The 27,593-nt window shown below is 39.6% G+C and overlaps 1 protein-coding gene and 1 long non-coding RNA gene across 5 annotated transcripts in view; one reads left to right on the forward strand and one right to left on the reverse strand.

The window, feature by feature from the left end:
* Window positions 1–27,593, reverse strand: part of LOC133644657 (uncharacterized) — a 164,782-nt gene that overhangs the window by 100,156 nt on the left and 37,033 nt on the right. The window contains exon 4 of one of the 4 annotated variants that reach the window (XR_009824804.1): window positions 151–222. The exons of the other annotated variants lie outside the window; for them this stretch is intronic. This is a non-coding gene — a long non-coding RNA (uncharacterized LOC133644657). The remainder of the gene's footprint in view (window positions 1–150; window positions 223–27,593) is intronic. 4 annotated transcript variants of the gene reach the window in all.
* Window positions 9,075–26,106, forward strand: nrl (neural retina leucine zipper). Its single transcript, XM_062038733.1, has 5 exons — window positions 9,075–9,203; window positions 11,383–12,174; window positions 12,253–12,534; window positions 16,463–16,678; window positions 23,531–26,106. The coding sequence occupies exons 2-5, from the start codon at window positions 11,566–11,568 to the stop codon at window positions 23,690–23,692; spliced, it is 1,269 nt and encodes a 422-aa protein (XP_061894717.1). The 5' UTR covers window positions 9,075–9,203; window positions 11,383–11,565; the 3' UTR covers window positions 23,693–26,106.

A 27,593-nucleotide genomic window follows, 5' to 3' on the forward strand; every position in this document is an offset into this window, starting at 1 on the left:
TTTCCTGGCAGTTGTGGCTGAAATCTTTGCTGGTCTACCTGAATCCCTCATTTTCCACTTCTTAATCAGCGTTTGAACACTGCTGATTGGCATTCTCAATTCCTTGGATATCTTTTTATACCCCTTTCCTGTTTTATGCAGTTCAATTACCTTTTCTCGCAGATCCTTTGACAATCCTTTTGCCTTCCCCATGACTCAGAATCCAGAAACATCTGTGCAGCACTGGATGAAAGATGCAATGGTCTGTCAGAAGCCCAGAAACTCACTGACCTTTTATACACACACATTAATTACAAACAAACAGGTCACAGGTGAGGATTGGAACCTTGATTAGCCATTCAAACCTGTTTGTGTCAACTTTAGTGCATGTTATCAGATCAAAGTCACTGGGGCATGTAAACTTTTGATCAGGGTCATTTGGGTACTTTCTTTTGTCATTTTGATTTAAAGAGAGTAAACACAGTTGTTTGCCAATAAATAGCTTCACACAACCATTAAGCATGAGTGGAAGAAAGGTTGTTGTGTTATCATTCATATTCTCTGAAGAATGGCCAAGAAATCATAAATTCTCTCAGGGTATGTAAACTTATGAGCACAACTGTATGTATTATTTGCTGTTACAAATGATATAAACGGTAGAGCTAGAGACACAAGGTTTTAAGAACCAACTAACCTACATAATAAGTACATAATGTATGATGATAACTATATAATTAGTAGGTATTAATGCTAAAAAATGAAGGTATACATTGTGAAAATTGCAACACAAAAACAGCTAGATTGAAACAGCATTTTCCATTGAGGAATGAGCCAAAGCAATTAAGTTATGCTGTAATGTTGCAAGCATCCACTGTGAGGCAGCACTGAGGTAGCGCACCTGTATGTAACCAGTAAGTGTGTATGTTTTTGTGTAACCGATGGCAAAATGTGTGAGTGTATGTTTGTGTTTACTGCTCCACATGTTCTGCAACATGTAATGGAGGTGTGCATCTTTGTATAGTTTAATCACGTAATGTTTGTGTAAGCTAACTCTTCGGATCCGTTGCACAAAAAAGGGTGTACATTTGTCAAATCGTGCGCCACTGTAGAGTAACGTCTGTGCTATAACATTGTAAAAAAAAAAACAACACCACATGATAGCGGTGTTATTAAACCCCAAAATTGGATCAACTTGAAATTTCTCACACAGCTCAACAAAAATGGTACATATTGGTAAATAAGGTTATATACTTTGGGCGTTGTGATCCAAACAAAGGAGTTGTATTCCGCTCTCGTTTTTCCACTCAATGAATATGAATATATAGACAGATGATTATCTGATTTTTTCATCTCCACTTTAAACCTACAACCCTCACAACAATTCCCATACCCGTTTAATTTTCATGAGGGGAAAAAAACTCCATTTACTGCCGGAACGTCACAGACTCTGGTCCGCACAGCAACAATTGGGAAGCATCCGCGGTACACATCCCATAGCCCATAAAGGACGGCCTTCAAAATAAAAGCATGCCGGTATTAACAAAGTTACACCAAAGTAGGCAGTCATGTCTTTCCAATCATTTCAATTGGATTGAGACCCGGACTACTTGCAGGCCATGACATTGACCAAATGTATTCTTCAAAAAGGACAGTTTTTACAGATTTTGCTCTTTGGTAAGATGCAATATTATCTTGAAAAATGACATTGTTCCATCAATCCTTTTGATTGATGGAACAAGAAAAGTGTCCAAAATATCAATGTAAACTTGTGCATTTATTGAAGATGTAATGACAGCCATCTCCCCAGTGACATTACCTGGTTGCAGCCCCATATCATCAATGACTGTGGAAATGTGCATGTTTTCTTCAGGCAGTCGTCTTCATAAATCTCATTGGAACGACACCAAACAAAAGTTCCAGCATCATAATCTTGCCCAATGCAGAAGCACGATTCATCACTGAATATGGCTTTCATTAGGGTTGGGTATCGTTTGAATTCGAACGATTCCGATTCTTTGTTTCGATTCCGATTCCTGACGATTCTCGGTTCCGATTCTTTTAAGAGGCCGGGTCAAAAAAAAGTTTAGGATATTTTAAATGAGCTAGCTAACCTACAGTCTTTCTGAATTAAATAGTCTGACATTCTCCATCAATTTTAATTCTATTAACTTTTTATGAACTTTACTATAAATTCCTCACAGGGCTGTTTTCAACTAGAATATAAATATCAAATCTATGAACTTGAATATAAATATTATAAATTATGAATACATTTTCCCAGGGGTACGCTTTCCTCAAGAGAGCTTTATTTTTGAAAACCTCATGAAAACACATTTACACACAAGTGTATGATGCTGCAGGAAACCTCATGAAAACACATTTACACACAAGTGTATGATGCTGCAGGAAACCTCATGAAAACACATTTACACACACAAGTGTATGATGCTGCAGGTACTTAAAAATGTTACCGTGCTCCCACTGATGGGATAACCTGGTGCAGAAAAGCAAATAAACAATAAGAAACAACTTGCAAAACCCAGTCCAGATTAGCAGCAGGTACAGTATAAAATCAGAGACAGTTCTTGTTTAGGAAAATTACCATATCCGCCTTCTCAGGCAGGATGCGTGAGCGTTCTGGACAGATAGTGTCTCCTGCTGTGGAAAATACACGTTCGCTGGGTGTGGAAGAAGCTTGAACGCATAAAATAGGAGAAAGCGAGATATGACAGCAAAGGATAAGTCTTTTGTTGGTTCCACCGGACCACCACCATGTAGCAAGGTCGTCAGACATAAGTATCGGTGGAACGTCCTGGTACATCTGCAGCTCTCTCTCCACTCGTTTCTTGATGGACATGGAGCTCTGTTATTTCGCGGTTATTTCATTTTTTTTTGTAAAGTAAAGCCACACTTTCGACCGCCGACGCCCGCTATCCATGCTTGAGCTTGACTGACTCGCTCGGCTATGTTAACACTTCCGGCGGTTGGCGCTTCTTCGTTGGTGTTCAGCGGCTTCGGACATATTTTTTTCCGGTCGGCGGACTGGTATCGAAAATAGGAATCGAAATTTAAACTTTTGAACGATTTCGGGAGAATCGGAAAGTTAGTCCCGGTTCCAATCGATACTCGATACTCGATACCCAACCCTAACTTTCATCCAGTCTTCTATTGTCCACCATTGCTTTTCTTTAGCCCACCGGAACCTTGTTTTATTTTTTCACTTCAGGTGTTAATGATGACTTTCATTTAGTTTTTCTGTATTTAAATTCCATTTCCTTTAGGCAATTTATTACAGTTCGGTCACAGTCTCCGCCCATTTGTTTTGCTCTGCATTTTCTCTTTTCAAGACATATTGCTTTAAAGTTTCTTTCTTGACACTTGAAGTTTTCCTTGGTCGACCAGTATGCTTGCCTTTTGTAACCTTCCCGTGTTGTTTGTGCTTGGTCCAGATTTTAGACACAGGTGACTGTGAACAATTAACATTGTTTGCAACATTGTCTTCTTGAGGAAGTTTGATAAACCTCTCCTTTGTTTCAATTGACATCGCAAGTGTTGGAGACATGATTCATGTCAATCCATCTGATGCAACAGCTCCAAAGCCCGATTCCCAAGCTTGGGGTTTTTCTATGTGGACTTTGCATCTTCTCCCCATGACTGCGTGGGTTCACTCTGGGTACTACGGCTTCCTCCCATCTCCAAAGACATGCACCTGTGGATAAGCTAATTGGCAACACTAAATTGGCTCCACTGTGTGAATGTCAGTGTTAATGGTCGTCGGTCCATCTGTGTTGGCCCTGCGATGAGGTGGCGACTTGTCAAGGGTGTACCTTGCCTTCTGCCCGGAAAGGGACAAGCGGTAGAAATTTGGATGGATGAATAGTAACAATTATAATTATAGAGAGAAACACCACCAAATTCTTCCTTATTGTCCATAGTCTGCTCTGTCGTCCACAAGTTGCAGACATTTTCCTTTTTTATTTTACACTTAAAAAGTGTTTGTCCATCTTAAAGATGAATTTATGTTGCTGAGAGTGACCTATTGCCCTCCTTTTTGTTGGCAAATGAGAGCTGACGAGAGATAATCATTACACTTCAACATCTCTAACAAGTAAATGTTGTCTTTTTGCTGGGCCAGCATTGAAAATAAGGATATGTTCCTAATTGCCTTACTTGGGATAAATAAAGTTTAAATGAATATATGAAGACACTTAGAAAGTTAGGAAACCAGTGTGCTGCTAAAGGTCTATACGAGTGGTTCTTAACCTTGTTGGAGGTACCGAACCCCACCAGTTTCATATGCGCATTCACCGAACCCTTCTTTAGTAAAAATAAAATGATGGGTATTTTTCAAATTCCAGACAAAGTTATATGTTTTTGGTAACACTTTAGTATGTGGAACATATTCTAAGTAACAAAGACTTAATTTAGAGTTTTTTGGACACTAGGGGAGCATATTCTAAGTAACAAAGACTTCATTTAGAGTTATTTGGTTAGGGTTAGAGGGTTAGGGCCAGGGTTAGAGGGTTAGGGTTATAATAAGGCCATGCCGAATAAGGCATTAATAAGTACTTAATAATGACTAGTTAAGAGCCAATATGTTACTAATTTGGCATGTTAATAAGCAACAAATTAATGGTGAATATGTTCCCCATACTAAAGTGTTACCATGTTTTTTTACTGGTGCACAAAATGAAGCGTGCATGAACATCACCTTGTTCAAACAACAAAACCAACACAGTGCATAAACTCACAACAAATTACACACCTGCAAATCAGTGTGACTTCTGCTGTTGCCGTATCCGCAATACGCCGATAGGGAGAAGTTTTTATTTACACGATGAGTCGGGTGTGTCTTGACCTGCGCCGAACCCCTGAGCCCGACTCACCGAACCCCTAGGGTTCGATCGAACCCAGGTTAAGAACCACTGGTCTATACACTACATTACCCAAAAGGCTCAGTGCTAGAGAGGACAACAATTGTGCCGCTTGAGCAATGAAGAGCTGATGTATTGTTACATGTTGTTGTTCCTACTTTGCCTAAACAAGACAAACAGGATTGGCAAAAATAACACTGATGACCAAAATGTGCAGTTGTGAGGTCGCGCATAGATCGCAGGATTGGCGTGAATTGGCGTGATCGCCACATTGCGAAATCCTGGAGGGATTCAATTATCTTTTTATTTGCCAATGGCCAATAAAAAATGAGCTAAGGGCCCCCTGGAGCCGACCTTTAGACACCTCTGTGTTAGCATGTCATCGAAAGCATTTTGACCGCAACCAGTAGAGGGCGCCACAAAAAAATTAATTGTATGCATCGTGTGACATCAGGGATGTGCCGTCAGGGCCAGCAAGGCCTTCTCGGCTGGTCTAACATTACCAGAAATCATGATCATAATTAAAGATAAAAGTATTTTTTAATTTACTTTCCCTAAATATCTAAAAGTATTCATATTCTCTTCATGCCATATCATGCTCCTTCCAGCGCTGTTGTTTTTAGGTTATATAGTTTTTATCCAATCAGAATTCAGCTAGCTTATGTTGCCACGCTGTACAAAATCAGCCCGAGGCCTTCAGAATCAACAATGCGGGCGTCTGTACACTTTCAGTGAACGGACACATACAGTTGATAGACAATTGCGATAGCCAATCAGATCATGACTTGTTGTCAGTAAGGCCTTCCAGCTGGCCTAAGGCAGATACATATTGTGATGTTATGAGCTAGGTAACATAAGAACTCCATTACCCAGCATGCCACAGTAGTGAAGAGCATGTGCAGTAGCCCTGTTTAGGTTGTTGAATGTACCCATGCTGGATGTTTTTGATGAGCACGCTGTGGAGTAAACTTTAAGAACTCAGCCAACACGCCTCGTCTGCATCTTTTATGATTAGACAAGACAACACATATATTTGCAAGGCCATTTTCAAGAATGATATTTAAAGAGAAACTACATCTTGTGAGACGATGTCGGCCAACCCCGGAAGCTCGAATGGGTTTTACAAATTGTGAGTTCAAATATTTTGTTTATGTTTTTTGCAATTTTAATTTTGACAGTCCCACATAAGATATGTTTTAATTGCTGATGCGGGTTTATTGATTTTTAAATGCGCCAGAAAATAAACTGTTTTGTACACAGTTGGTGGTGCTTCAATGCCCAGTAGTGCATAAATGTGTTTTTATATAGTATTTCTCCAGCAATGGTCATGTGGTGACATAAATTATGGTATTTTGAGAGGTAATCTTTGAAGTCGGACATCATGAATTGATTAACGTGGACCCCGATTTAAACAAGTTGAAAAACGTATTCGGGTGTTACCATTTAGTGGTCAATTGTACGGAATATGTACTGTACTGTGCAATCTACTAATTAAAGTCTCAATCAATCAATCAAAAACTGAAGGCCTAGGTGGGAAACGCACGGCCCGCCACTGTGTGACATGAATGTGTAGTTGCAACGTGTGTGTGTGTGAGTGTGTGTATGTGTGTGCAGACAGGTAATAGGGTGTAACGATTGATCGATGTATTAATAAATTGATTTATATTCCAAAATTTCAAGTATATCGATCTGTGCTCTGTAAAAAAAGCCTTACCGAAGATAGGTATCAATCCAAGATCGAAAAGGTAATCGATCAATTTTATTGATACTAACAAAAAAAACATTAGATTTAAGAACGGCAGACCTTATATGAAGTTTAACACTTAAAAAAAAAAGAATGTTAAACGTTAAAGTGTATGTGACATCATTAAAGCAACCTGGTGAAAAGGTAAACACAAACGCAAATGACAAAACAATAATTTTAAGGTGCAACACATCTTTAAGCCACAAAAGACACGACTGACAAAATGGAAGTGACAGCGGAGCAAGTTACGGCGTAATGATGTGTAACACACAATACGCAAATGTGCATCCAAGGAAAAGTTATTTCATTAGAAACAAATAAATAATAGAGATGGATCAAGGAGGCTATGGAAATTAGGAAGTGAGGGGCCAACAGCATCAACAGGGATGAGGGGGCACACCTGGGACGCCAGGGCAGAGAACAGATACTGAATGATCGGGTCAGGGAACTTTATTTAGCAAGTAAATCTACTGATAATATGTTGGTTACTGTACTGTTAATGAACATTGATTTAATGTTGGAAATGTGAGCAGAAACAGTTTTTTATTTACTTTAACCTAAAGTGCTGATTGCACTTCATTTAAATAATATGTAAATGCATTGGCCATTAATTGTTGTTTACTTGCTTGTTTGTATCCATAATTCATTTATGCACACTTCCCTTACAAGAAATACCAGGAATATAGGAACATTCACCCTTTTTTTGCTAAAAAGTTACTGAATCAATCTCAACTCGCCGAATCGTGTCAGATCGAATCGTTCTAAAAGGATAATGTCGTCCCTGTATCGTATCGGCAACCACACATATACAAAACCCAAAACCAGTGAAGTTGGCACGTTGTGTAAATGTTAAATAAAAACAGAATACAATGATTTGCAAATCCTTTTCAATCTATATTCAATTGAATAGACTGCAAAGACAAGATACTTAAAGTTTGAACTGGAAAACCTTGTTATTTTTTGGCAAATATTAGCTCATTTGGAATTTGATGCCTGCGACATGTGTCCTCCGGACCAAGGAGGAGAAGAACCATCCGGACTGTTATAGGCGCAAAGTTCAAAAGTCAGCATCTGTGATGGTATGGGGGTGTATTAGTCATACTTGCCAAACTTGAGACCTTGAGGTGGGCGGGGGATAAGGGGGGCAGGTTTTGTTGGGCGGGGTGTATATTGTAGCGTCCCGGGAGAGTTAGTGCTGCAAGGGGTTCTGAGTATTTGTTCTATTGTGTTTATGTTGTGTTACGGTGCGGATGTTCTCCCGAAATGTGTTTGTCATTCTAGTTTGGTGTGGGTTCACAGTGTGGCGCATATTTGTAACAGTGTTAAAGTTGTTTATACGGACACCCTCAGTGTGACCTGTATGGCTGTTGATCAAGTATGGCTTGCATTCACTTGTGTGTGTGTGTGTGTGTGTAGAAGCCGCATATATTATGTGGCTGGGCCAACACGCTGTTTGTATGGAGGAAAAGCGGACGTGACGACAGGTTGTAGAGGGCGCTAAAGGCAATGCCTTTAAGGCACGCCCCCAATATTGTTGTCCGGCTGGAAATCGGTAGAAATTCGGGAGAATGGTTGCCCCGGGAGATTTTCGGGAGGGGCACTGAAATTCGTGAGTCTCCCGGGAAAATCGGGAGGGTTGGCAAGTATGGTATAAGGGCCCAAGGCATGGGTAACTTACACATCTGTGAAGGCACCATCCATTCTGAAAGGTACATACAGGTTCTGGAGCAACATATTTTGCCATCCAAGCAACATCATGGACGCCCCTGCTTATTTCAGCAAGACAATGCCAAGCCACGTTTTACAACAGCGTGGCTTCATGGTAAAAGAGTGCGGGTACTAGACTGGCCTGCCTGTAGTCCAGACCTGTCTCCCATTGAAAATGTGTGGCGCAATATGAAGCGTAAAATACCACAATGGAGACCCCGGACTGTTGAACAACTTAAGCTGTACATCAAGCAAGAATGGGAAAGAATTCCACCTGAATAGCTTCAAAAATTGGTCTCCTCAGTTCCCAAACGTTTACTGAGTGTTGTTAAAAGGAAAGGCCATGTAACACAGTGGTAAAAATGCCCCTGTGCCAACTTTTTTGCAATGTGTTGCTGCCATTAAACTCTAAGTTATTATTTGCACAAAAAAAATTAAGTTTCTCAGTTCGAACATTAAATATCTTGTCCTTGCAGTCTACTCAATTAAATATAAATTGAAAAGGATTTGCAAATCATCGTATTCTGTTTTTATTTACGATTTACACAACGTGCCAACTTCACTGGTTTTGGGTTTTGTAGAATCGAATCGTGGCTAAAAGGAATCGTTGCACCCCTACTAGATAACTAGACAGAGGGAGTGAGAAAAACAGAGAGGGGGTGGGGGGGGGGGTGCATGCCAGCGAACCATGTGAGTGGACATGGCCGGGCGGGGGGGTATTGTTGCAAACAGGGATTTGCAACAGTGGAGAAAGAAAGCAAGGGGGCAGTGGCACTCAGTGACACACAGACACTCACACACTCCTCTTGTCAGTCACACAGTCAGTGCGTCCAATATTTGTGTGTGTGTTTGTGTGTGTGATGTTGACAAGCGCTCATCCTTCATCTCTATGACTGACGGTAAGTTCATACTTTTTTTTTTTGCCTATATGTGTGTGTCTCATTTTGTGCGTCACGGGTGATTCTGGTCCAGAGTCAGACCGAGGCCTCTGTGGTTCACATCACTTGTTTGCTTCCTGTCAGCGTCCGGCCGCAGGGGTCCGACTAATGAAGCACACTGTAGAGGCACGGGTCAAAGTTGCATTTTTTTTCCTTTCTTAATTACATGTTCATTTTGATCACAACGATTATATTTGAAAGCCGGTAATTAGCAATGGAACAACGTTCCTCCTACGCGGTTCGCGCGTCAGCCGACTGGAAACATTTGAGATTGTTGGAACTTCTGCCGTGAAAGGTGTTTCCCAAGTATTTCCAACACAGGTTTGAGGAGATGTGTGTTTAGTGTATGTTTGCAAATGAAATAGTTTCCACCTCTAAACGTGTGGTTGGGTTCTGGTTGAAAGTGTGGACTCTGGATTAGTCTGACGGTAATTGGATTTGGCGGCTGAGACTTGTGAATCTTTGTGTCAAAAATGAATAAACGCTTTGAGATATCCTTCACATATTGAAATATCAACAATGGGATGATCCGTTTGTGTGACTTGTGTTAATATAAAATACGATGGACTCCGGAAGGTACACGCGGTAGAAAATGGATGGACGGATGGATGATGGACGGATGTTTTCATTCAATCAACACATATTTAAAAATTAGTTATTCTCTTTTTTTGACTATGACTATAAAAGACATTAGTGGCACCCCTTAAGGTTTGTGGTCAAAATGCTGTTAAAAACATACAGAACATAACCTCAATTTTACAAATCATTTCTAAACAACCAATCTTGCTCACATTTGACACACCTGCGCTGCTCAGTCTCCTGAAGGGTACGTACCAAGTACCCCGAAGTTGCGGGCGAGTGTTTTGTTGAAAAGCCGTACAAGGTTTAATTTGTCCGAAAAAAAACAATAGTGCAGGCATCCCAGTAGGGGTGCGTGTTTTACCAAAGTTTCACCCTTCTGCGTGCAACGGTTCAGGAGTAGAGGTGTTATCTTACAGATACAGTAAATGATGATATAACTCCTGCATATGTGGATTAAAGTGGATGAAATTGTATTATTTTCTTATTTTTTTGTGCATATTGTAAATATATTGGTTAGTTGTAAGGCTACTGATATGGCTAGGATTTGTTTACTTGTATTATTATCCTAAATATTACATTATGCGCCTCATTTTTTTTTTTGATATTGCATTTACATTGTAAATTATGACAACAAGTCATAAAAACAAAAACATATAATTATTAATAATTGCGGTAACACTTTAGTATGGGAACATATTCTAAGTAACAAAGACTTAATTTTGAGTTATTTAGACACTAGGGGAACATATAAGGGTTATGGTTACTAATAAGCAATAATTCTGAGGTTATTAGAACCTTTATTTAACCAGATAAGAAACCCATTGAGATCAAGATCTCTTGTCACATGTCACAGAGCAGTTTCAAAAAAGTAATACGTTAAGACATACATTTTAAAATACATAAAAGAGAACTGTAAAACAATAAAGATTTACACCTTTTAAAAACACAGGCACTGTGCAAAAGTCTCTTGCTGTCAGAATGGAAGTCTCCAAATGGAAGCAGTTCAGTGAGTTTCAGTTTCGTCTGCAATGCATTCCATGCCATATTGAGGGAAGACCCTTAGTTAATGGCTTACTGGTTGTATAATGAGGCCATGCAGAATAAGGCATTGATAAGTACTTAATAATGATTAATTAAGAGCCAATATGTTACTAATTTGCATGTTATAAGCAACTAATTAATGGTGAATATGTTTCCTAAACTAAAGTGTTACCATAATTGCATAAAATATAAATTAATAAAAATAAATGATGATTATTATTTTTTAAATGCTTCATCTAAGCTTAAGTCTGAGTTAGTTGCCAAAATTTGACAAGGTTAAGGTGAAAAAATATTAGACATTATTACACTAATCTCCTTCCAGGGTTTATGAGTATGTGAGATCTGTTATGAATCCTAAAGCATCAATGTCGTTGATAGTTTTTGTAAGTTTTAATAACTAAACAAAAGCTACCAAACTACATTTAATTGTTGTACAACAATGCCAATTAAGGTCTCCATTCTATTCCACAATGCGTGCACTTATCATGCTATTCTCCGCCTTGCTTCTCCACTGCAGGACTAGAAAGACAGACAAAAGGACAGAAGGAAGCCCAGTTTGAACAAGAGGAAGCCCCCTAAGTCAGTCTACTTCCTGTCAACCCCCCGCTGCTGTCTATGAGCCGCTCTGAGGCGCTGTGTTGGATTTCCCGGCGTTCCTGACAGCACCAGAAAGCCTGAGGAAGCATCAGCGGAAGACACCATGTCCTCGCCTTCCCTCCCCATGGCGTCCCTCCCTCCGAGCCCGCTGGCCATGGAGTACCTCAACGACTTTGATCTCCTCAAGTTCGAGGTGAAACCCGACACGCCCCCGCTCTCTGCTCAGTGCACGTACCCCAAATCTGGCCTGCCCCACGACCCCTCCAGCTCGCCGTACGCCGGCCATCCTCCCCAGGACTCCAGTTTGAGCTCCAGCCCTTACAACTCGCTGCCGCCCTCACCGACACTCAGCGACGCACAACCGCCGCCTTCGGGCTCGTCCTCCCTGTCTTCGTCGTCCTCCTCCATCTCCTTCCCGCTGTCCATGTCCAACAGCTTCACGTCGGGCGTCAGTTCCGGCTCCCAGGGGAACGGAGACGGCAGCCCGGCCCACGGCGGGCCTCAAGGCCCCACCCCGGCCTCGCTGGAGGACCTCATCTGGTTTGCGGCGCTGCAGCAACAGTTTGGAGGGGAGGTCACAGGGCCCGCCTCGCTTCTGGGCGCACTCGGGGGTAGTGGCGACAGAGAGAGGGCGCCGGTCAACGGCTTCCTGGGCTGTGAGGACGCTGTGGAGGCTTTGCTGAACTCGGCTGCGGCCGCCGTCACCTCACAGGTACCTCTTGTCTCCACAGTCCATCTTTCGCCATCTGTCATGCGGTCATCTTTAGCGTCCATCTCTCCATCCACTCAGTTTCCAGGTCTTTCTCAGAGTTCCAGCAGCAACATGGGAGACTCGGGAAGCGACAGCGGTGCCGACGTGTCCTGCGCCAAGGGGACAGACGTGGGCCACCGCCCGCTCGTCTTCCTGTCCTCAAACACTCCTTTGCTGCCCAACGCCACCGCCGCGTCGGCAGCCTACCAGCAGCCCCTAAGCCCTCAGGGCCGCCTCGTCCCCCTCCCGCATCACCACCATCATCAGCACCACCTTCACCACTCCATGCATGGCGGCCATCACCATCATCATCACCCACAAGTCAGTCAGGTGTTAAACTGTAAATAGTTGTCTTTCCGCCTTAAGGTCTGATCTGCATTAACGTCATATTGCACTAAATATGGGTAACTAAAGGTGTCAAGGGTGTAGGAACCCTTTTGAAGGTGCCAAACCCCAGTGCTCCTAAATCACATGTGTCAAACTCAAAGCCCAAGGGCCCAAGATCTGGCCCGCCACAATATTTAATGTCACCCGAAATGTTATTCAATGTGGTCTAATATGCCATTTAATGTGGTTTAACACATCCTTTAATGTGGTCTAACACGTCCTTTAATGTGGTCTAACACGTCCTTTAATGTGGTCTAACACGTCCTTTAATGTGGTCTAACACGTCCTTTAATGTGGTCTAACACGTCCTTTAACGTGGTCTAACATGTCCTTTAATGTGGTTTAACACGTCCTTTAATGTGGTCTAACACGTCCTTTAATGTGGTCTAACACGTCCTTTAACGTGGTCTAACACGTCCTTTAATGTGGTTTAACACGTCATTTATTTGTGGTTTAACACGTCATTTAATGTGGTCTAACACGTCATTTAATGTGGTCTAACACGTCCTTTAATGTGGTTTAACACGTCCTTTAATGTGGTCTAACACATCATTTAATGTGGTCTAACACGCATCCTTTAATGTGGTCTAACACGCATCCTTTAATGTAGTCTAACGCGCCATTTAATGTGGTCTAACGCGCCATTTAAAGTGGTCTAACACGTCATTTAAAGTGGTCTAACACGTCATTTAATGTGATCTAACACGTCATTTAATGTGGTCTAACACATCTTTTAAGGTGGTTTAACAAGACATTTAATGTGGTCTAACATGTCCTTTAATGTGGTGTAACACGTCATTTAACGTGGTCTAACACATCCTTTAACGTGGTCCAACACATCTTTTAATGTGGTTATCAAGACATTTAACGTGGTCTAACATGTCCTTTAATGTGGTTTAACACGTCATTTATTTGTGGTTTAACATGTCATTTAATGTGGTTTAACACGTCATTTAATGTGGTCTAACACGTCCTTTAATGTGGTCTAACACATCATTTAATGTGGTCTAACACATCATTTAATGTGGTCTAACATCATTTAATGTGGTCTAACACATCATTTAATGTGGTCTAACACATCATTTAATGTGGTCTAACACATCATTTAATGTGGTCTAACACATCATTTAATGTGGTCTAACACATCATTTAATGTGGTCTAACACATCATTTAATGTGGTCTAACACATCATTTAATGTGGTCTAACACGTCCTTTAATGTGGTTTAACACATCATTTAATGTGGTCTAACACATCATTTAATGTGGTCTAACACATCATTTAATGTGGTCTAACACATCATTTAATGTGGTCCAACACATCATTTAATGTGGTCTAACACATCCTTTAATGTGGTCTAACACATCATTTAATGTGGTCTAACACATCATTTAATGTGGTCTAACGCGCCATTTAAAGTGGTCTAACGCGCCATTTAAAGTGGTCTAACGCGCCATTTAAAGTGGTCTACGCGTCATTTAATGTGGTTTTAACACGTCATTTCTAGTGGTTTAACACGTCATTTAATGTGGTCCAACACATCATTTAAGGTGGTCCAACACATCATTTAAGGTGGTCTAACACATCATTTAATGTGGTCTAACACATCATTTAATGTGGTCTAACACATCATTTAATGTGGTCTAACACATCCTTTAATGTGGTCTAACACACCATTTAAAGTGGTCTAACGCGCCATTTAAAGTGGTCTAACACGTCATTTAAGGTGGTCTAACACGTCATTTATTGTGGTCTAACACGTCTTTTAATGTGATCTAACACGTCATTTAATGTGGTCTAACACATCCTTTAATGTGGTGTAACACGTCATTTAATGTGGTCTAACACATCTTTTAAGGTGGTTTAACAAGACATTTAATGTGGTCTAACATGTCCTTTAACGTGGTGTAACACGTCATTTAACGTGGTCTAACACATCCTTTAATGTGGTCCAACACATCATTTAATGTGGTCTAACACATCCTTTAATGTGGTCTAACACGTCATTTAATGTGGTCTAACACGTCATTTAATGGGGTCTAACACGTCATTTAATGGGGTCTAACACGTCATTTAATGGGGTCTAACACGTCCTTTAAGGTGGTCTAACACGTCTTTCAATGTGATCTAACACGTCATTTAATGTGGTCTAACACATCCTTTAATGTGGTGTAACACGTCATTTAACGTGGTCTAACACATATTTTAAGGTGGTTTTAACAAGACATTTAATGTGGTCTAACATGTCCTTTAATGTGGTTTAACACGTCATTTATTTGTGGTTTAACACGTCATTTAATGTGATTTAACACGTCATTTAATGTGGTCTAACACATCCTTTAATGTAGTCTAACACATCCTTTAATGTGGTCCAACACATCATTTAACATGGTCTAAGACAGTGGTCCCCAACCTTTTTGTAGCTGCGGACCGGTCAATGCTTGAAAATTTGTCCCACGATATCTAATGTGGTTCGCCACATCATTTAATGTGGTCTAACACGATATCTAATGTGGTTCGCCACATCATTTAACGTGGTCAAACACAATATTTAAAGTGGTCTAACACATCATTTATCGTGGTTCACCACATTATTTAATTTGGCCTGCCACATCATTTAATGTGGTCCAACACATACTTAAATGTGGTCTAACACAATATTTAATGTGGTCTAAAATGTAATTTAATGTGGTCTGCCACATTATTTAACGTGGTCTAACACGATATTTAATGTGGTCAAACACAAAATTTAAAGCGGTCTAACACGTTATTTATTGTGGTTCACAACATTATTTAATTTGGCCTGCCACATCATTTAATGTGGTCCAACACATCCTTAAATGTGGTCTAACACAATATTTAATGTGGTCTAAAATGTAATTTAATGTGGTCTGCCACATTATTTAATGTGGTCTAACACGATATCTAATGTGGTCAAACACAATATTTAATGTGGTCTTACACGTTATTTAATGTGGTTCGCCACATTATTTAATTTGGCCCGTCACATCATTTGATGTTGTCTACCACATCATTTAAGTGGTCCAACACATTTTTAACGTGGCCTAAACATCATTTATTGTGGTCCAACACATAATTTAACGTGGTCTAACATAATTTATTGTGGCCCGCCACATTAATTATTGTGGCCCTCTTAATAGATGCCACATGTCCCATACAGGAGCACCTACTGTAAATGTTAGCAACATTAGCATAGGTACGGGAGCTACAGTACTAACATTACACTCACATTTTGGCAGCTAGGTTAGCCTATTACCTGAAGAAAAACACAGCGATCTCACAATGAGCTCCAAACTTTGTTTCAAGATGTGTCGCGAAGCCTTTTGAGAATTTTTTAATAGTCTAGTTCTCGGGAGACTTATAGAACATCTCCAAAAGGTCACTTTTTGCATAAGAGAGGACCTTTAACTTTAATACCAGCCATGCACTTAACTTTGTGTTTTCACAAGGAAAATGTGGCAATGACAGCCTGATTGGTTGGTGTTAATGATGCAAAATAAAATGTGGACAGTCATAGAATCCTCTGGAGTGCGTGCATGTAGCAACGTTCAGGTATTACATTTCAGAGTCGTTGTTGATCGGGATGTCTGGTTGGATCTGGGAGCTCTAAATGGAGCGCAGTGTGAGCTTATAATCATATCTGCTATTATTGCCTTGCGTAATCCTGATAACTGTCAGCCACACTTAGTCAGATTATACGACAGATTATGGACAGTAACGTCCCCCCGACAACCCACAATGACACTGTTTTGCTGGCTTTCGTATAAATATATGCAATGTGAATCATCTCTAGCGTGCCTAGCACTGAATAAACACCGATATGTTCTCCATCTGTTCACAGTGCGGCGCGAACGAGCGCTTCTCCGACGAGCAGCTGGTGAGCCTGTCGGTCCGCGAGCTCAACCGCCACCTGCGGGGCGTCAGCAAAGACGAGGTGGTGCGCCTGAAGCAGAAGCGACGCACCCTCAAGAACCGCGGCTACGCCCAGTCCTGCCGTTACAAGCGCTTACAGCATCGCCACGCACTTGAGTCGGAGAAGCACGTGCTAAGTCAACAGGTAGTGAGATGGCGACCAATCTCTGAGCCCCGACACAATTTTAGTGGGATTTTCTACTATTATTGTAATTCGATGAGTCACAACATTGTGTGGGTTGAGTTAATGTTTTTGTTTTTGAATGATGTCGTGAAAATGATAAATCCAAGACTAAGGCTGACCAAAACCTATTTTGTACAAATTCCAACTGACTTTCCATATCCATATCCTAACTTAACCTTAATCAATCAATCAATGTGGAACAATTTCCCTTGTGGATCAATAAAGTTTGTCTAAGTCCAAGTCTAATCAAAAGTATATTAACCTAACTTTACCTTAATCAAAATTATATTAACCTAACTTAAAACTTAATAAAAGGTGCCTAATTATTTTTGTATAAATTCCTACTTAATTTTACATATCCTAACCATACCCTAACCAAAGGTGCTGAACTTTTTTGTGCACAAATTCCTACTAAATTTCTATTTCCATATCCTAACTCAACCCTAAACAATGGTTCTTAACTTTTTTTGTAAAAGTTTCTACTAAATTTCTAGTTCCATATCCTAACGCAACCCTAAACAATGGTTCTTAACTTTATTTTGCACAAATTTCTACTAACTTTTTAGTTCCATATCCTAACTCAACCCTAACCAATGGTGCTTAACTTGATTTGTACACATTCTTACTAAATGTCTAGTTCCATATCCTAACTCAACCCTAACCAATGGTTCTTAACTTTTTTTATACAAGTTTCTACTAAATTTCTAGTTCCATATCCTAACTCTACCCTAACCAATGGTTCTTAACTTTTTTTGTACAAGTTTCTACTAAATTTCTAGTTCCATATCCTAACCCAACCCTAAACAATGGTTCTTAAAAACATTTTGTACAAGTTTCTACTAAATTTATAGTTCCATATCCTAACGCAACCCTAACCAATGGTTTTTAACTTTTTTTTGCACAAATTTCTACTAGCTTTTTAGTTCCATATCCTAACTCAACCCTAACCAATAGTGCTTAACTTGATTTGTACAAATTCTTACTACATTTCTAGTTCCATATCATAACTCTACCCTAAACAATGGTTCTTAACTTTTTTTGTACAAGTTTCTACTAAATTTCTAGTTCCATATCCTAACGCAACCCTAACCAATGGGTTTTAACTTTTTTTTCACAAATTTCTACTAACTTTTTAGTTCCATATTCTAACTCAACCCTAACCAATGGTGCTTAACTTGATTTGTACAAATTCTTACTAAATGTCTAGTTACATATCATAACTCTACCCTAACCAATGGTGCTTAACTTGATTTGTACACATTTTTACTAAATGTCTAGTTACATATCCTAACTCAACCCAAACCATTGGTTCTTAACTTTTTTTATACAAGTTTCTACTAAATTTCTAGTTCCATATCCTAACCCAACCCTAAACAATGGTTCTTACATTTTTTTTGTACAAGTTTCTACTAAATTTCTAGTTCCATATCCTAACGCAACCCTAACCAATGGTTTTTAACTTTTGTTTCACTCATTTCTACTAACTTTTTAGTTCCATATTCTAACTCAACCCTAACCAATGGTGCTTAACTTGATTTGTACAAATTCTTACTAAATGTCTAGTTCCATATCCTAACTCAACCCTAACCATTGGTTCTTAACTTTTTTTGTACAAGTTTCTACTAAATTTCTAGTTCCATATCCTAACTTAACCCTAAACAATGGTTCTTAACTTTTTTTGTACAAGTTTCTACTAAATTTCTAGTTCCATATCCTAACGCAACCCTAACCAATGGGTTTTAAAAAATGTTTGCACAAATTTCTACTAACTTTTTAGTTTCATATCCTAACTCAACCCTAACCAATGGTGCTTAACTTGATTTGTACAAATTCTTACTAAATTTCTAGTTCCATATCCTAACTCAACCCTAACCAATGGTTCTTAACTTTTTTTGTAGAAGTTTCTACTAAATTTCTAGTTCCATATCCTAACAACACTAACCAATGGTGCTTAACTTTATTTGTATAAATTCCTAATAAATTTCTAGTTCCATATCCTAACTCAACCACCAATGGTTCTTAACTTTTTTTTGTACAAATGTCTACTAAATTTCCATACCGTAACCTAAATTAACACATAATCAAAGGGACTTAAAGTTTTTGTTCAAATTCCTACTAAAATTTTACATATCCTAACTCAGGGGTTAGGATATGTAAGCGGTGTTAAACTCATTTCCCCTCAACGGGCCTCTTGTAACTGTGAAACCATATACAGTAGGAATATGATTCGTATGGCCCCATTCGTCACAGTTTACCTGACACATGAAACGTGACGAATTGGGTGGGTGCACTATCCACTTCAGCCGCCAAACGGCAGTTGAATATCTTAAAATGTTTTTTGTGGCAATTCCAACTTTGACTACAGCGTCACTCTACCGAGTGGCACTTTCCATCATTTCCAGCAGACCGCATTGCAAAATTATTAAACCCCAACCTTCCCCTAACGTGAGATTCACACTTAGGAATGGGGCCATATTAAGATTAATGAATCCTTTCCCTACTGTAAATGTATATTCGCCACATTATATCATTACACAAATTCCCCTTCCATTAGAATACAATCATATTTTATGCCAACAAAACTGGTTTCTAGTCATAATTCAAGCTATTTTAGAATTCATTTCAAAAAGGGTTGCAATGATAGAGAAAATGCCTGGAATAGCTTGTTGCATCGCATACATTGAGTCAAGAATAACACATTGGTACAATCTTTTTGTGTCAAAACTAAAACACATTTAGCAAAAATGACACATTTCCAGGTTTTTGCGAACCACATTATATGATTTAGCGGCCCAGATGTGACCTTGAGTTTGACACCTGTGTCCTAACCTAACTCAACCTTAATCAAACGTTGCGGTCCAGCTGCGATCGATTGAATGCCCTGAGATTACAATGAATAAGAACATCCATAGACAACCTTTACAATATTTTGAGAGTTTATTTTTTTGTTTTTTAATCATGTTGTGAAAATGATAAACCCAAAACTAAGCCTAACCAAAACTTTACCTGGAATGTTTTCAAACCAAGGTGTTTAACTTATTTTGTAGAAATTCATACTGAATTTCCATATCCACATCCAAACTTAACCTTAATCAAAAGTGTTAAACTTTTTTGTACAAATTCCTACAAAATGTCCATATCCTAACCTAACGTAACCCTAATAAAAAGATGCTTAGCAGTTTTTCGTACACATTCTACTAAATTTGGCATTATCTAAGCCTAACCTCACCAAAGGTACTTGACTTTTAAATTTAATAACTAAATTTATATATCCTACCTTAACCCTAATAAAAGGTGCTTAAGTTTTTTTTTTAATTATTCAAAATTCCTATTAAATTTACATATCGTAACTTAATCCTAATCAAAGGTGCTTAAGTAATTTATTTTAAAAAATCCTACTAAATATATATATCCTAACTTAACCCTAATCGAAGGCGCTTAAGTTAGTTTTTTAAACTCAACTAAATTTCTATACTGTAATCATGTCATAACGTAACCCTAACTGAAGTCGCTTAAGTTTTTTTTTGTTTTTTGTTTTTATCTTGCATGCTAACATTAGCTGCTTTAACGGTGCAAAGTAGTCCAACCCATAAAACTTTCTGGAAATGAATTTAAAAAAAGTTACACAAATTTTGTCTTACGTTTGATGTTTTTCGGTTCATAATATGAATGAATTAAGTCCTTGGGCCACTAAGCCATTATTTTGTGTTACATTGTCATGACTCCGATTGGATTTTCGTTTTCTCGGCGGACGACATACTGTACCTTTTTGCTCTATTCGTAAGAAACTGTCAGAGAAACATCTATAATACAAATAAAATACTAAACAACGGATACTAATAATTAGTGGCGGGTCACCACATGGCCACTGCTGGAGAAATACTATACAGCAGGGGTCCCCAAACTACGGCCCACGGGTCGGATCCGGCCCCCCTGCATCCAAAATCCGGCCCACAGGAAGTGCCAAGTAAAAAAAAAAAAGTGTTTGAATTTTTAATTTTTAAATTTTTTTATTTTTTTATCTTTCCTTTCTAATCCATTTTATACCGCTTATTGCTCTCGGTGTCTCCTAGCCGCTCAGGCAAATCATATTGTCTAAAAATGAATTTTCCCATCGATAACGTGACAATGTTAAATGTTGATGAACATCAATGTTAATTGATGTTAAATGACAAAACGGATTAACTCGCTGGAATATAAAGACAATGTGTATGTATATATATATATATATATATATATATATATATATATATATATATATATACACACAGCCCGGCCCCCGGCCAAATTTTTGTAACCCAATGCGGCCCCCGAGTCAAAAAGTTTGGAGACCCCTGCTATACAGGAACACGTTTATGCACTACTGCACATTGAATCACCTCAACAGTGTACAAAAGGGCTATTTTCTGGCGCATTTAAAAATCAATAAACCCGCATCAGCAATTAAAACAAAATGTATGTGTCAAACTTAAAATTGCAAAAAACATTAAACGTGAAAAACTAGAGAAATTTAATATTTGAACTCACAATTTGCAGAACCCATTCTGCACCGTATAAGCCAGTGGTACTGCTTGTAGTCGGTTGATTCGAGTGGAAATGGCGGGCATTTCCCCAATTCATCGCCGGGACAGCTGAGCTAGCTTCTAGGGTTGGCCGACTTTGTGTCACAAGATGTAGTTTCTCTTTGAATATCCTTCTTGAAAATGGCCTTGCAAATATATATCTGCCACCTAATCAACGTGTGAGTATCGGTATGGCTACGGCGCAACACTTCCTGCTTCCTGCTGAATTGCTAACTCGGGATTGGATACTCACTTTGGAATGTCAAGTGAGTATCCAATCACAGTCTCGTTAACATCAGGCTACCTAGACAGGCTACTGTCAACAACTTGTGATCTGATTGGCTATCGCAACTCTCTATCAACTGTATGTGTTCTCAAATTAATCCGCTAACGGTCCCGGTGAGTATCCAATCACAGGACGCGTGAATGTCACATTCAACGTGAGGCCAGCTAGAAGGCCTTACTGACAACAACTCGTGAGCTGATTGGCTCTCGCAATTATCTATCAACTCTATGTGTCCGTTTACTTACAGTGCACAAACGCCCGCATTGTTGATTCTGAAGGCCTTGGGCAGATTTGATACAGCATGGCAACATAAACTAGCTGAATTCTGATTGGATACAAACTCTAACCTAAAAACAACACTAAAAGGAGCATAATATGACATAAAAAATAGTTTTATATTTAATTATTTTCATGATTTTTGGTTATGTTAGGCCAGCAGAGAAGGCCATGCTGGCACTGACGACCCACCACTGTTAATAATATTGGCTTACAAAAACTTTAACAATAATAGAAAGTGAATCAAGTACTGTACTATATTAACACAGCACGGGTTTAAAAGGTTAAAGGTCACATATTATGTTTTTTTTTACAATATTGAAATTTTGTCAGCCAAAAATCTAACCTTGAGACTAGGGATGTCCGATAATATCGGACTGCCGATCTTATCGGCCGATAAATGCTTTAAAATGTAATATCGGAAATTATCGGTATCGGTTTCAAAATTATCGGTATCGTGTCAAAAAGTAAAATGTATGACTTTTTAAAACGCCGCTGTGTACACGGACGTAGGGAGAAGTACAGAGCGCCAATAAACCTTAAAGGCACTGCCTTTGCGTGCCGGCCCAGTCACGTAATATCTACGGCTTTTCACACACACAAGTGAATGCAATGCATATTTGGTCAACAGCCATACAGGTCACACTGAGGGTGACCGTATGAACAACTTTAACACTGTTACAAATATGCGCCACACTGTAAACCCACACCAAACAAGAATGACAAACACATTTCGGGAGAACATCCGCACCGTAACACAACATAAACACAACAAAACAAATACCCAGAACTCCTTGCAGCACTAACTCTTCCGGGACGCTACCCCGCCCACCTCAACCTCCTCATGCTCTCTCAGGGAGAGCATGTCCCAAATTCCAAGCTGCTGTTTTGAGGCATGTTAAAAAAAATTATGCACTTTGTGACTTCAATAATAAATATGGCAGTGCCATGTTGGCACTTTTTTCCATAAGTTGAGTTGATTTATTTTGGAAAACCTTGTTACATTGTTTAATGCATCCAGCGGGGCATCACAACAAAATTAGGCATAATAATGTGTTAATTCCACGACTGTATATATCGGTATCGGTAGATATCGGAATCGGTAATTAAGAGTTGGACAATATCGGATATCGGCAAAAAAGCCATTGTCGGACATCTCTACTTGAGACGGTTTAAAAGTAATTTTTAGTAAGTCGTTTGTGTCTGTTGCTTTAATGTAAATGGGCTGTGTGTCTCCAACAGAGTGCATGGGCACTGTTTACATGACACACCAACTCTGCACTTGTCCAAACGTCCCTTTCAACAACGTAACATTATGGACTGGGACAGGAAGACACACACGTTTGCAGCACCAGCATAGCTATGTTAGCCACAATGCTAACATTACACTTGCAAAAAAAACAACATTGTGCTAGGATAGCCTTTTTGCCAAAGAAAATCAAAGGATCAAACTTACTGTTCCCATGTCTGTAGCTGAATGACAGCTAGTTAGCTGCATTTTAAGATGTATAGCGAAGCCTGTTTTCCCTTCAAGATGTCGTAAAAAGCACGCGAGTCGAGAGCTTCTTTTCTTAAAACGTGCAGGAAAAAAGTGAGGGGGGGTGACAGATTTTGGTGCTCATTCACACGTCACTAAAAAAGCCTCAACACATCCGTCGATGCCAACAAATGTTTCTTTCCCATCCCCAGCTGGAACAGCTACAGTGTGAGCTGACTCGGGTGCTGAGGGAGCGAGACGCCTACAAGGCCCGGTACGAGAAGCTCCTTGGCAACAACAACCTTGGCGCTGGGGAGGCCCCGATCGGCCGCGGCGGCAGCCCGCCTTCGCCGTCGCCCGACTTCTTCCTCTGAGTGCAGAAAAGATGGGATAGGAGGAAAACGAACTGTTGGTTTTAGTTGGGTTGAACTCATCTCTAGGCTGCTTTTTGGACTACACTGTGAATGACCGTTGCACTTGCTCGGACAGGAAGACACCTTTTATGAGCAAAAGTCTTGGGACACATCTCTTAAGCAAACAGGGGTTCACAGTAATAATTCACCTAAGTAGGGTTGGGCGATATAGACGATACAAATGAGATAATTATGGCCGATGATAGGTTTTAATATATCGTGATGATGCATATTGACGACACATCCTAGCTGTGTTACGCGAATTCGACAGCGACAATGTAGCATTCTTGCTAGATTGCTAGAGGCTAACGTCCCTCCACAGTGCAAAGCCACTTCTAAGTCAGTAATACAAATAAACTAAGTTTCTTACGTGTATCAATATCACTGGAAGACGAGGAATAGCTAAACATGCTACACTAGACACCGTAGGAAGATATGCTAACATTTAAGCTTGAGTTCTTAAATGTAAACATTGGTGGGTGGATGGATACAAATATCGACAGTAACAATACCAAGTATAAGATCAGGATATGGCCGATACTACAAGGGTTATATTGATATTTTTTATTGTCAAATAAATAATTGTTTTTGTTATTATTTACAAACTCAGGAAATAGGTTCCCTGACACAGGAGGACTTTAAGAGATAAAAAACTAAGGATTCAAATCAGAGCCAATAGTAAGAAACAAGGACAATTAATATTATTCAAACCACCATCCTGTGTTTTTGTCTGATTATAATTGTGATCAAAAATTTAATCATTCAATAATCTTGTCAATTTTAAGTGTCAGTAAACCCAAATTTGTAGTATCAGCCAAAACTAATGTAATGTATCAGAGCAACAGTATAATAACCAAATATGAACAGTAAATTAACAAGTAGATTAATAATACAGCTGGAAATTATGCAATATGTTACCACTTATGTCAGCAGCCAAATTAGGAGCCTTTGTAACAGCTTTGAAATGGCTCTACAGTAACAAGGGAATTCACATGGCCCCATTCGTCGCGGTTTACCTGACACATGAAACGTGACAAAATGGGGTGTGTGCACTATCTGCTTTAGCCGCCAGACAGCAGTAGACTGTTGAATATCTTAAGATGCGTTTTGTGGCAATTCCAACTTTGACCACAGCGTCAGTTGCTACGTAACGGGGCAATTTCCATCATTTTCATCAGACTGCATTGCAAAATAATGTACACCTCCTCTTCTTCTCACACGAGTGGGGCCATATGAATCGCTTCCCTACTGTATTATAGCTGATATACCAAATAATACATTGTGATATATATCATCGTATCGCCCATCCCTACACCTTAGAAAGACATTTTGGAGAATTGTCCATAACATTCTTCTGGATAAATGGGCGGAAATTCACCCACAAAGCTTTAGATTTTCTTACATATCTCAACACTTTTTCCCCGTAGAGCGGTATATAAAATGGTTTTTATCTTGCAATAACACTGCTCAGCATTTTATCTATGCAACCTTCTCTTTGTGATACGCCTGCAATATAATACAATATAGTCTCTAAAGGCTGAGGCTGGGGAAATGTAGTTGTTATTTTTTAAAATACTGTACAAGAGGCTGCAGAGATGTGATTAGTGCAGTGGTTTGGTCGACACATTAATATATATAAATATATACTGTACACGGTTGTTTGCCAGCTAATATTTCACAGTTGCCTACCTAAGTGTAAACAGCTCACATTGTCATTTCTTTTGTAAGATGAATCACGGCACGTTGAAGAATGTACAAGGTTGATGGCCATTCTTCCATTACAATGGGACAGTTGTGCTTGTTTTTTTTATGCAAAAACAACACCAAAGTATGTGTTTTGAGCAAGTGGGGTGAGTTCTGCTGTTTGCTTGTGGGTTTTAATATACAACGAGCTGCTAGTTGAGGTGTGCTGTAATCTAAAGGCGAGGGGAACCCCATCACAGCAGAGTGTGCTTTGTGTGCTGGAGTCTACTTCTAAGCTAGAATGTGGCACTGCTGTGGGCTACATCATCATCATCATCATTATAGTAGTCATAATTATAATAATAATAATGAGCAACATTGCAGGGAAATTATCAATTCATGGAGACATCCCTCCTAATTGTCCCATGAAGGCTTTACCAGAGTTTATGCATTAGAGCTATTTATTTTTGTTTTGGGTGTATTTATTCATTTATTTATTCAGTATTATTTATTTATCTGCAACAATTCTAATTCACTCATTTCTATCCCATTAGAGTGCATTTGACATAAGTTTTTTTTTTTTTGTGGTAATATTATCATTAAAAAAATAAACAATGATGGCCATTAGGGAGGGTTCCCGCTCCTACTGTAGTGTGGTTTCACATGAAATAAACTTGACAGACTTTACCATACTTTGACTCAGTGGCATTTTTAAGTGGGAGAACATTTAATGAAAATGACTGACTCCTTACCCCGTGTTGTGGGAAAAAAATATATATATATATAAAAATATAAATACATACTTAATATAAAAAGTATAAATGGCAAAAGCCATTTATCAACAACACCCAGAAATGCTGCCGGCTTCGCTGGGCCCGAGCTCATCTAAGATGGACTGATGCAAAGTGGAAAAGTGTTCTGTGGTCTGACGAGTCCACATTTCAAATTGTTTTTGGAAACAATTTGCCTAAAACAATCTGGATTGTTGTAGGCGCAAAGCCAGCATATGTGATGATATGGGGGTATATTAGTGCCCAAGGCATGGGTAACTTACTGCCAAAAGTATTTGGTTGAAGTGCCATCCCATTCCTAACCCATAGGGTTCAATATGATGTTGGTCCACCTTTTGCAGCTATTACAGTTTCAACTCTTCTGGGAAGGCTGTCCACAAGGTTGCGGAGTGTGTTTATAGGAATTTCCGACCGTTCTTCCAAAAGCGCATTGGTGAGGACACACACTGATGTTGGTGGAGAAGGCCTGGCTCTCAGTCTCCGTTGTAATTCATCCCAAAGGTGTTCTCTCGGGTTCAGGTCAGGACTCTGTGCAGGCCAGTCAAGTTCATCCACACCGGACTCTGTCATCCATGTCTTTATGGACCTTGCTTTGTGCACTGGTGCACAGTCATGTTGGAAGAGGAAGAGGCCCGCTCCAAACTGTTCCCACAAGGTTGGGAGCATGGATTTGTCCAAAATGTTTTGGTATTCTGGAGCATTAAAAGTTCCTTTCACTGGAACTAAGGGGCCAAGCCCAACTCCTGAAAAACAACCCCACACCATAATTCCTCCTCCACCAAATTTCACACTCGGCACAATGCAGTTCGAAATGTACCGTTCTCCTGGCAACCTCCAAACCCAGACTCGTCCATCAGATTGCCAGATGGAAAAGCGTGATTTGTCTCGACTGCTCTAGAGTCCAGCTCATCGAGAGAATGCCAAGAGTGTGCAAAAAATGTATCAGAGCAAAGGGTGAACACACCTACTCAGTGGCCTAGTGGTTAGAGTGTCCACCCTGAGATCGGTAGGTTGTGAGTTTAAACCCCAGCCGAGTCATACCAAAGACTTTAAAAATGGGACCCATTACCTCCCTGCTTGGCACTCAGCATCAAGGGTTGGAATTGGGGGTTAAATCACCAAAAATGATTCCCGGGCGCGGCACCGCCGCTGCCTACTGCTCCCCTCACCTCGCCAGGGGGTGATCAAGGGGATGGGTCAAATGCAGAGGACACATTTCACCACACCTAGTGTGTGTGTGACTATCATTGGTACTTTAACTTGACTTAACTTAAACTAGAATGCAAAACATGTTTTCAGTTATTTCACCTTTTTTTGTTAAGTACATAACTCCACATGAGTTCATTTATAGTTTTGATGCCTTCAGTGACAATCTACAATGTAAATAG

This window comes from Entelurus aequoreus, linkage group LG27 (genome assembly GCF_033978785.1).
Source record: "Entelurus aequoreus isolate RoL-2023_Sb linkage group LG27, RoL_Eaeq_v1.1, whole genome shotgun sequence".
Classification (NCBI taxonomy): domain Eukaryota; kingdom Metazoa; phylum Chordata; class Actinopteri; order Syngnathiformes; family Syngnathidae; genus Entelurus; species Entelurus aequoreus.